Below are 12,008 nucleotides of genomic sequence, written 5' to 3' on the forward strand. Positions count from 1 at the left end.
TAGGTAAGTTGGGAGGTGGACAGGAAAAAAAGATGGGCAGGATAGAAAGGAGGAGAGTAAGGAAGGATGGAGGGGAAAAGGGAGGTAAATAGGAAAGCATGAAAATGAGTTGGGAGATAGGCAAAGATTAGGTTAAGGAAGTAGGCAGGCCAGCCCATCTCAGCATTACAAGCACACATACTGAGGCTCAGTGTGAGAGATGGAACCCATAAGCACAGGCCTGCTAAGTGCTGGAGCTGGGATGTGGATCTAAGCCTGCAGATGAATATTAAACCTTTTAAGCATCCTTGTTCATTAGTTGCAGCCCTGGCCCTCTTCAGTCTCATCCATGTTTTTATTCATTAGGAAAGAGCTATGAAACCAGGAGTCATTCAGATGCTGAGAGTTCTCAACAGCAACCGCATCCACCCATAAAGCCTCTCTGAGCCCAGAATCTACATAGCTTCTGTCAGAGATGCTGTTCAAGGAAAGCAACGTTTGCTCTCTCTCCCTTCAGCTTCCCCATCTGATGCCATGCCCTCTCCGCAGGGAACTGGCCAGGCTTCTGGAGATATACCCACACCTAGTTTCATCAGCATGTTTTCTGCCTTCTCTAAACTCACTGCAGATCTGAAATCTGGAAACGACCTCATAACCTGGAAGATCGGTGCTAAAGAAGGGGCATTCCTAAACAGAGCCCTCCCCCAGCATCTTCTCTGCTCTGCCAGGCCTGAGGAAGTGGTCCTTGCAGACAATGCTGTCCTGAGATAAGGGGAAGGGCACAGAGGGACAACTGACTTGAGGACCAGTGGGCCTCCTGACAGAGTAACACTTGGGCTAATTCTGAAGGAATGCTGTGAAGACAGTGCAGGGAAACACTGGGACAGTGGGGCAGGAAATGGCAGGTGATGGCAGAGACAGATTTGCATAGTCCAGGCAACACTGAAGAGCTCAGTGTGGCAACAGCAAAGGGTATAGGTGACAGAAAAGGGAGGGTCATGCTCTTAACTATGGAAATTGTGGGATGAGTTTTAAAAAAGGCAAACTAAAGTAATGAGTCCCTTCCCCACATCTCTACACCCTAGACCAATAACCAGGAAGCTGGGTCAATCTTCTTCCACCACAATCACCACCCACTTCTGTTTCTCTACTGTTTTGAAATGAATACCAGATCCCATAGCCTTTCAATTATAACTACCCTAATATAGACAGATCATTCATGGATGTGCAAAAAGAAGTCAGAACAGGCCACTTGCCTGGGGACAAGGCAAGAGCCAGAGCTCATGGCAGCAGGCCGACAGCAATCCCACTGTCCACAGCTGGTTCTTCTCACCACCCTTCAGTGACACCAAATGATTTCAGCAATTCTACAGATATGAGTCACTGTCAAATTCTAGGACTCTGCCAACATCTGTGTGATCCTGGACAAGTCACTTAACCTTTCTTCGATTTGGGGGGATCATGTGCAATAGGGATGACATTACTGGTTTCCTCATGGAACAGCTGTGAGGAACATCTGTGAGAAGGCACATGGAACAACTTCCTAGATACACAATCAAGAACTGAAAACTGTTTTAATGCTAATGTTGTTGCTCTAATCAGACAATTAATAAGAGGTAGATCTGACCTAAAGGAGACTCTCACCAGCTAACTACTCTGAAGGCTTACTACATCTGGTGTGGCTTTTTTTTGCTCAGAAGCCAGCAGTACTAACCAGGAAGTGTGTGTGGCTGTGGTGTCTGAAGAGAAACTTACCTGTCTGAGTCCTGCAGAGTCTTAGTCAGATGCGCATAGATGCTCTGTTCTGTCTTTGAGTCTCCAGTCAGCCCTTCATAGTCTGATAGTTGCTTTTCCTGGAAATGACAATGGGCATCTGACATCAGGGGCAGAAGCCAAGGAATACGGCTTGCCATTATGCAAACACATGTGTCTAGCTCTGGATTTTTAAAACCAGACTGAAGGCTTTGAGCCAGATTGGGGCACAGGCCACAGTCACACAGCACCACCTGCATGAGGAGTTGGGAATAACAGTCTGCACAGTGCACAAAGGCCCATCAAGCATAGTGTTACCTGGAGGTAGTAGAAGCTCTGAGACATGGGGCCTGGTGGGAAGTCCTCAGGCCATTGAGGATGCACCCTTAAGAACTGTAGGACCCTATCCCTTCTTCTCTCTCTTTTGCTTCCTAGACCTGAAGTGAACAGTTCTTCTACCAGATGTTCCTTTCATTGCCTATCCAACACAATCAATAAGCCCAATCCTGGGCTGGAACCTCCAAAACTATAAGCTAAAACAACCCTTTTCCCTTTATAAGTTTATTATCTTGTGTGTTTCACTATAGTAACATGAAGCTAACTAATACTCAACACAAAGTAGAGAGCCATGCTACCAACATCTGAAAGCTATTTGTGAAACACACTCCTCTGATTTCATGACACTCTAAGGAATGCCTTATCACACTGGTTGCTGCTTCACAGAAAAACTCACAAACCAAAACCTTAAACAAGAGATGTACAGGAGAGTACAAGAAGTCAAGTGAGTGGCACCTGCGAGGCATTCAGAACAGAGTGATGACAGAGGCTGGGCTGGACCACTGCTAATTAGTAGTATAGCCTTGGGAAGGCAGATTGCCAACCCCATGAGGCTTAGCTCCTCTGTCATGAAATGGGGGTACAGTTTTGTGGGTCAGCATTCATTCACAAATGTGAATTAGCCTTCAAGTTATAATTCTGGTATAGCCACTTAGCAATTTGGGGATTTGGAAAGTTGCTCATTAATAGCTTGGACATTCCCACCTAAAGAACAATTGAAAATGACTACCACATCGTGGAATTATGGAGCATATGAAGACAAATTGTGCTAAAGAACCAGAGACATCTGGAGAAACAGCTAACTCCAGTACTGGACAGACAAAATCAAAGACCAGAAGATGTGCCTCCAGCATTCTGTTGTGCCAGAAAATATATGCTTGAGATCTGAGCAGTGAATGCCAGGACCTCTGAAGAGGAGAAATAAAAGTGCAGGCCATCATAGTTTCAGTTATATAAGGAAGTCCTGGAGATGGAGTACACAGCATGATGACCAAGATGAACAACAAACTCTCACCTACTTGACATCTGCTAAAAAGGTGGATCTTAAACATGCTCTCCAAAAATACCATGAGAAAAAGATACCACTCCAAGGTGATGAATATGTTAACTATCTTGACTGTGGTGATTTCACAACGGCTATCAAAATATTGAATGCTATATCTTAAGTGTGTATGTGTTGGTGGTACTTATACTAGGGACTGAACCCAGAGAATTGTACATGCTAGGCAAGCACTCCACATGGCGCTGAACATTCCCCAGCCACCAAAACTTGATGTTTTCAATTATAATCCAACAAAGCTAATAAATAAATAAATAAATGCCTAAATAATGATGAAACGTTGTCCAGAAGATACTGAGGTCAGTTTTTAAAAGCTCTTGCCAGCTAAACATGAGACACTTTGAACATCAAAATAATTATGTAAGATAGGACTTCACAAAGTCCAAAATTAATACAAATGAGTACATGAGAAAAGGCTTTTCCTTACAGTAAAATGGGTAATTAATAAATGAAAGGAGGATGATGGGATTAGAAAACATAACCATTTGGCAATTGCCACTGTAATAAACAAATCAGCCAAGAGACATAAAAGGATGCTAAAACTAGAAGGTGAGTGTTTGAAGATCAAGGTATTTAAACACTCAAAACACTACCCCCAAATTCTTCCTTAGTACACAGAAAAAAGGGCAACTGGATAGTCCTGATTTCTGAAGACATGTCTTTCTAACAGCTAGTAACTAAACACATGCATTGTGCAGCATGAAGAGAAGAGGTTGTGAACACAGCATCACCACTCCAGCATGGTTTATCTCTGGCACAGCAGCTAAACCTGAATCTACTGGTATTTTAACTACCATCTGCTGCGCCTCCCACCCCCCACCTCCCACTTCCCACTTCCCACTCCCACCCCCATGCCCAACCCCATCAAGGCTATGCTGCTCAGGCCATGGCATGGTGGTACTTCCTGCCACGCCAGCAACCACCCTGCCTTTGCTGCCAAATGCAGTTTTTAACCAAGTCTCTATTGTTCTATTTACCAAAAAAGTCTCAGGAGTCAGATCTTGGAGTGAAAACCTGCTAGCTCAGAGAGGCCAAGAAGCAATTGGCTGATCTTCTTTTTTTGCCAGGAGACCCAGCAAGAGAGTCTTTCCACTCACTCCTAAACCAAAAAGGCCTGTGACTTTCCAAATACCTCCCTACTCCTTCCTGTGTATCTCTCTATCTATATTCCTGACTCCTCCATCCTCTCTATGGCTAATTCCTATCAACTAGTCACTGGTTCCACACCCTGATCCAAGGTTGATTCTATGAACACAGTCTCAGAATTTCACTGTGTGAACAAATATCCCACAGCACTGACACTCCCACCAGATGCACCAACTAAATCAAATCACCAAACACACACACAGCAAACAGGCCCACATGAAGAGCAAGTGCCTGGTCTGCACACTTCAAAAGATCAAGGCCAAGAGACTAAAGAATCAAGACTGGAAATCTCAAGATGAGATTGGGAGTCAGACCCTTTGTGCAAAGTGTTTCTGAGACAGCTGCCTGAGAATGAGAAGGCACTGGGGAGGCTATGCTCATTTCCTGCTGTGGCAGTTAGATGAACGCCTGCTTACAGGATTCAGAGGTGACAGGGCTTCCTTCGTGGGGCAACTTTCAGATCACTCAGAAAGGGTTTTATTCTTATGACTTTTTAAAATGAATTTCAAATTCTCTCAAAATTAATGAAGTTAAATGACTGAGCTAATGTGTACAGCCTACCTGCAGTGTGCAACCTGACTAGGTGCTTTCCAAACGCTGAAGACTGCTGTTCACAGACATTCTTCTCAACCTCACTAACATACAGAGGATACACAAATGTGACCAGAAGACACAGCTGCACCTTCGATTCACTAACCTCTAAGTGAAGCCACCATTCTCTTCTACCGGAGAGTTCACAAGCCACCTATGCACTAGGGCTATTCTGTAAGTGCCAATGATATTTCAGAACATTTATTCTTCCTACTATTTCAAAACTACTGTGGTCATTATACTCACCACTAAATTTATTTAAATATTTAATTAAAATATCATTTCTATAGCAAAATGTTTATACTTTGATAACTGAATTTCAAAATACTGGTTCACTTCACAAACCAGTACATATATTAATTCTGTGCATTTAAACATTTTTCCCCCTAGGGCATTTTTTTTTTTCTAGTCTTTGGCTTCAGCTGGACTACTAAAGGAATGGGGGAAAAAAGGCTACGCACCCTGACCCAGGAAGACAGAACTGTCCTTCCAGGCCCTGCGATCTTCAGCCCAAGGCTGTATACTCAGGACTGTAACAGTAAACCACCAGGTCAAACATGAGATGCTAGTCACCCAGCTAAATATCCAGCACTTCTGTAAATCATGCCACAGACCACTGGCCCAGGTACTCCTAAATGCTTCTGCATACAACAGTGCCCCTGGAGTTCTCTCAGCTGCACTTAAGCATGTGAGGGGACATCAAGATAAAGAAACCCACAGGTCCTTGGTGTTTCATTGTAACCTGTCTCACAGCATACCATTTCTGCTTGTCCCTTTACTAGCTGTGCTGACTTTATAGGCTTGTGATGCTAAGTGCTCTCCAGGTAGTCGCTCACTGAATGTGAATACAACCCAGGTAGAGAGGTGATACTCTTCCCCCTAATTCTAGACATGAGGACACAAGGAAGATCATGAAGCCCAACTCAGGATAATGAGGTATGGACATGGGCTCCCAGTCTCTGCTCCTCAGCACATCCATACCCATCTTAAGAAGTTAAAAAGATGAAATGAATTAATCAATGCATGGTGCCTGGACATGGTGCATGGAGTGGACACTTGGTGTCAGCCATAAGCACCATCCCAATAGTCTGGTGCTGTGCTATGTACTTCATAGAAAACCTATAGAGTAATAACATCATGGGGCACTATATCATTCTTCCCATTGTTCAGTTGTAAGTTGAGTCCACTTAACTGATAATCAGTAAAGTCAGGATATGTGCTTGCATGTGATGTCCAAATTAATCAAGAAGGGCTAGGAAATAGAGTAGTAAATATGAAATTCTAGTGGTCTGAGAGAATCTCAGTAGGTCAGGCTCTGAATTACTGTGAAGGATACTGCTATGTCAAGGTCCTGATGCTCAGCCCAGCTCCCCTCTCCTCTTCTTCCCGGCAGCTACACCATCTCTTGCCAGGGTTTGGAGGCCACTGCACTCCTTAGCTTCTGCCTTCATTCCTTCCTCCTTCCTTCCATCTCAGGGATCTCAGAAATTTCTCCCCAAGTCTAGAAGAACCTCAGAGACCTCAGAGATGGAAAGATATTGTTTACCACTCCCCAGCGACACTCCAGTGCACTTCATAGGATCCTCTCCAGCCCAATCTCATAGGAAGTGCACTCTCGCCAAGAAAGATACCCTCCGCTGGCCTAGAAGCTCCCACCTACCTTCACCAGAGCTTTTCTGCCAACCACCTGTTCAGTCTGAGTAATGCATATAGCAGTTATCCCAAACCAGGCCTGGTGTCTGGCACAAATCAAATCCTGCCATAAACACTCGCTGAACTGATGATTAAATAGGTAAGAGGGGAACACAGGGACTGATATGAATCTTAAGAGCAGAGATTCCTGTGGATATTTTGCATAATGGAAGTCAGAGTGAGTCAACGTCTTCCTAGAAGCAAATTGCTCACCCATGTTAAATAAATGAACTCTTCGGAGCCATTTGCGTCCCATTTCATCAATCACCTATTCCCCTGCGCTGACTCACGCCCCATTAGAATGAAGTCATTTGGCTCCCTCAGCAGAGCTGACAGCCAGTAGATCTCCTTGGCACAGAAGAGAGCTAGATGCCTGGGGTTGGTGGGCAGTAAGACCCACCTGCTGAGCAGGTGCCATCAACCCTCTCCACCAGCATCTCCAAACATGGAACAGCTCAATAGGAGGTCTCTCAGCACAGACTTGGCACTGCACTTGGCACACACATCTCCATGTATGGCTCTGCACTGCATCCTCCACAGCCCTAGAAGTGATCATGCTGCTCATTACTATTCTCTTGCCTGCCTAATCAGAATGTCCCTGAAATGTAGCAGCAGTCCACAGGCAGACACCGCTCCATTGTGAGCAAAGCCCTAGGCTAAACCAGCACAATTCTCTCTTGGGTATTAAGATTTAGAGGGAGACATCACCCACCCATTTAGGAGTGACCAGGTCTACATTAAGTCAAAGACAGAGGCCAGAGACCAGGACTTTTGCCTTTAAAGTCCATGGCACTCTCTGTTTTTCTAGAGCATCCCACCTAGTATTTGTGAAAACCTACAGTTTGTTCTCAAAGTTGTTCCTTAGGGCTGCTGAACTCAGACCACTCTATGTTGGCTTCTGGAGCATGCAATCTAGAGGAAACTTACGAGTGTGCCCCCATTAGTCCTAATGCTCTCAGAAAGACAGGTTAGAATCTGCCTTCAAAGACTAGGAAGGGACATTTCAGGGAGATCTGGTGACTTGTCAAAGGCCAGAGATCATAAGCAGCATGACTGACATTCTGTACTCAACAAGGACAAGGGGCACCTTCTGCTCTGCCACTGGTTCCTTAAGGACTTGAAGGAAATGTGTAGAGTGCAGACCACAATCTGAGGAGACAGCAGACCAGTAACAAGAAGGCTTAATGGATCACTTCCTGCTAATCAGGGCAATTTGGTGACCTGGTAGATGGATGGGGCCTATTTCAGCAGCTGTGTCACAACGCTGCAACAAAGACATTTATTTTAACACTCACAAAATGCAGCCACATATCCAAACCATGTCAACAAACAAGTTAGAAATCACAGCTGTGGCAAGTCACGTATAGCCAGAGAGCTTCACACACTCTTCTCCAGTTCCCTGATTACCTAAGCATTACTTCTCAGGACCACACAATGCTTAGCAGAACAGAAACACCACCATAGCCTTGAGCTCTCTGTAGAAATGGGCAGAGGATAAATCCTAAATCAACACAAAATGGCCAAGGGCATAGCAGAAGAAATCCACAGTTTTTACACAGAAAGAACAACCATTTGAAAAGCAAACCTTTCTAGAGGGAATAGAGCAGTGATTCTCAACCAAACAGGGGTCAGCTAAGACCATCGGAAAACACAGTTACATCACAATTCATAACAGTACCAAAATTGCAGGTATGAAGTAGCAATGAAAATAATTTTATGGGGGTGGGGAGTTACCACAACATGAGGGACTGTATTAAAGGGTCACAGAATTAGGAAGGTTTGGAACCACTGAAACAGAACAAAGACAGTAAGGTTGTAACAGCCAGTAGTTCTTACACTGACACCCAGAAATTAACAATTCTGAAATGGAATTTACAATTCTTTGTCCACAATTAGCCCTGCATAACAGAATTAAAACTTTTGTCAAATACTTCAGCATTTTGCACAGTAGTTTAAAAATTGCCAAGATGTAGATACTACCAAACGTCCATGCAATGTCTTGGGACCCATGATTATATGAGAAACCGATTTCACTCAGTACAACATAAATAAATAAGATAAATATTAAAATATTCAACCAGCTTCATAAGATTATAAACATTTTGTTCAATTAACTATACACAACTAAAATGTTATTTCAACAGCAAGTTTAATAACTATATCATGTAAATATGTGAAGATGAATCCCTCTATACTCCCTGTTTTAGTTAAAGTTTATATTGTTGCAACAAAACAGCATGACCAAAAGCAAGTTGGGGAGGAAAGTGTTAATTTGGCTTATACTTCCACATTACAGTTCATCATTGAAGTAAGCCAGGACAGGAATTTAAACAGGGCAAGAACTTGGAGGCAGAGGCCATGGAGGGATGCTGCTTACTGGCTTGCTCAGCCAGCTTTCTTATAGAACCTAGGATCAGCAACACAGAGATAGCACACCCACAAATGGCTGAGCCCTACCCCTATCAATCACTAATTAAGAAAACATCCTATACCTGGGTTTGTTTTGTTTTTGTTTTTCAAGACAGGGTTTCTCCATGAAGTTTTGGTGCCTGTCCTGGCTCTAGCTCTGTAGAGCGGGCTACCCTCCAACACACAGAGATCCGCCTGGCTTTCCCTGCCAAGTGCTGGGATTAAAGACATGCACCACCACCACCTAGCCTATAGCTGGATCTTACAGAACCATTTTCTCAATTGAGGCTCCCCACTTTCAGATGACTCCAACTTGTGTCAAGTTGACATAAAACTAACCAGGACACTACCAGACATAAACTGTCTAGTTTCAAAATAGCTAGCTTATTACAGGCCAGGTACACCTCAAAACTTCTACTAACTTTGGTCCAAATCAAAACACCAAACATTGGCTGAGACTTAGTTCTTGGACTTGCCTTAAGTGGAATGACAGAAACAAGAGAAAAATCCAGGCCTCAGATACCCAGGCAGCCCAAGGGCTCCTCTCACCCATGCTGACATTCTCATGAGGATCCTCCAGGTGCCAACACACAAACCAGTCAGAGCCAACAGGAGCTTCACTGTTCAACCAGCCATGCCCAGGACTGGGTCTGTCGCTAAAGTACCAGGAAGGCACTGGCTACTAAAATATTTCTGTGCCTACTGGAAAATGAATCCTGGCCTACCCATCCCCTCTAACCACTACAGCCACTCTGATTCCTCCTTTGGGTCCTTAACTGTCACCCCACAATAGAATAACTGAGGGTGGTATGGCACAAGGGGAGCCTCCACCAGTCTAAGTGCCTACATCTGTCCAGATGGCTGATGCCCACGCTGTTCAATTAGTTAAATATTTTGAGAAACACTGCTCACAAAACCACAAGTCACAATCAGCCATTCATCAGAGAATTAATTTGCCTAATTTTAAAAAGGTTTAAAGGACTTGACCTACAGTTAACACCTTTTCTTTTGCAGGTTAGGCTGCCACACTGCATCATTCGTATAATCACTAAACTCACGTTTTCAGAGCCAAGTATAGGGCTAAGTAAGCACTGGACTCAAAGACAAGCATCTGTTCCCACCCGTGAAGTGCCTGCCAATAGTGTTGTACCTGGTGCAGGGGAGGAGAAGCAGAAAGGCAGAGCCAATGACAGCAACTAGATGATGATATGTGTGTGCTACAAGAGGGGCCAGGGCAGTGTTGTGGGGTCAAGGATGGAAGGTTAGCCTAGATGGGTGTTTGCAGGGATACTCACAGGTCAAAAGATAAACCTAGGCAGATGGGCAGACATAAGCAAAAGCACCAACTTTGTTTCCAGGCTTTAGCAAGCTCTACAGTTTGTTAAGAGCAAAGGACTAGACCAACAATGGGGGCCAGATGAGGAAGAGCCAGCATTTCATCAGGGCAACTTCCTTACTGCTTAGAATCCAACATTTTCCAAGAGATGATCCTTGAGGGAGCAGATACCAGGCTCCTCTCCCAGAAAGCTGGAAATTCTTGGTATCAGGTGCACAGCTAACAGGAATGACCAGACGAAGGAAACTAATTTGCAGCGTGGCTAGACAAAGCCTCCCCGTCCCAATGGTTGTAAACTCAATTATCAGCAAGAAGGCACTGGAAAGTCCCTATCAAAGGAGTTATCAAATACATTTCAGAAAAGAACATGAATACATTCGCATGTGGACACCCAAATTCAGTCAAGCTTGCCTTAGAGAAGATGAGTTTGCTGCCTGGTGACTGCTGAGAACACTGTTCTGTTATTAAGCCATCGCTCCCAAACTTGAGCTCCTCTGCAATCATTAAATAACAGTTCTGCTGTATTGCTTCCAAATCCTTTTCATTGGATTTCTAAGGAAATGAAACAAATCGTAACAAAGTTTTCATCAAATATAGAGATTTAAAAAAAAACTCTTTAAGGGAGGATATCTTATTACAATATTACAAAAGGACTGGAAAACTGCATCTCTGGTCTCTGGTCAAGTTCAAGTGCAGAATCTATTCCCAACCTGGTGATACCTGAGCCAGAGTTTTGTTCACTCTTTGCAGGAAAGTAAGGGATAAGATCCACATCTATCTCCTGAGCATGGAGCAGAATTAATATGCCAATCATTTAGAAGGAATTCAGTACCCACAAAGAAAGAAATGGGCAATTCTCTGTAAGATCCCACTGAACTGGAATAGGAAAGACTGGAAATCAGCCAACGCTGCCTCTCTAGAATTGTGTTGGCACAACTGCACCTTCACCGTTGTCATGTTTTGACCAACAAACGACACTGTAATGCTTAATAAGGAAACAGTAGGCCTCTCGCGCGCCCATTTTCACATCAAAGCCTCAGTCCCAGGCAAAACCAACTTGCAATCCTTAGATGCTACTTCTGCTCTGTCTTCAGGTATCAACATGACATTCTCACTCTTGTGTTTCTTGATTTCTTACATTTCAATTTTACCAACTGCCTCTGGTCAGGAGTGCAGGGACTTAGTCTTGCATCAGTCATCTGCATCTCAAGACCTCTCCTAACAATTGTTGTCACAACCAGTTGAAACAATATTTGCACTACGTTATAGCACATAAATACTGCCAAGCAATGCAGCATTCACAATCACACTGCCATTCACATTCAGTCCTTTGAACTCTTAGAATTAGTAACTTCTTTGTTCTATTTGCCCACTTAGCTCATAAAATTATTACAAACTGCAAATTTTCTCCAAATTCTCAGAAAAAAAGTTTGAAATCCCTCCCAATAGAGTCAAACACATCAGTAATTGACCAGGTCTGCTGTAGTTTCCCAGAGGAGTCCCAGATGGCACCCTCCCTCAAAGACCCAAACTTGGACTCCTCACTTAGTAGCTCAGCTGTCACTCTGGATTTCCCTTCAGTACATCCAGGAGAAAGCCCCTTTATTTGGGATCTTTTATATCTCCTGGATTATTCCTTTGTTCATACGGCTCTTCTGCCAAGAACTTCTTGCAGAGTGCATGCAAGACAATCTAAGATACCACATA

The 12,008-nt window shown here is 43.8% G+C and overlaps 1 protein-coding gene across 6 annotated transcripts in view; it reads right to left on the reverse strand.

The window, feature by feature from the left end:
• Cdk5rap2 (CDK5 regulatory subunit associated protein 2) overlaps nt 1-12,008 on the reverse strand; it is a 198,011-nt gene that overhangs the window by 85,489 nt on the left and 100,514 nt on the right. For 5 of the 6 annotated variants that reach the window (XM_036179221.1, XM_036179218.1, XM_036179222.1 and 2 more), the window contains 2 exons: nt 10,713-10,853; nt 1,735-1,832 (listed from right to left, as the gene is read on the reverse strand). In XM_036179221.1, coding sequence (XP_036035114.1) covers nt 1,735-1,832; nt 10,713-10,853 — 239 coding nt within the window. The remainder of the gene's footprint in view (nt 1-1,734; nt 1,833-10,712; nt 10,854-12,008) is intronic. The other variant, XM_036179220.1, reaches the window with a different exon arrangement.

This window comes from Onychomys torridus, chromosome 2 (assembly GCF_903995425.1).
Source record: "Onychomys torridus chromosome 2, mOncTor1.1, whole genome shotgun sequence".
Taxonomy (NCBI): Eukaryota; Metazoa; Chordata; class Mammalia; order Rodentia; family Cricetidae; genus Onychomys; species Onychomys torridus.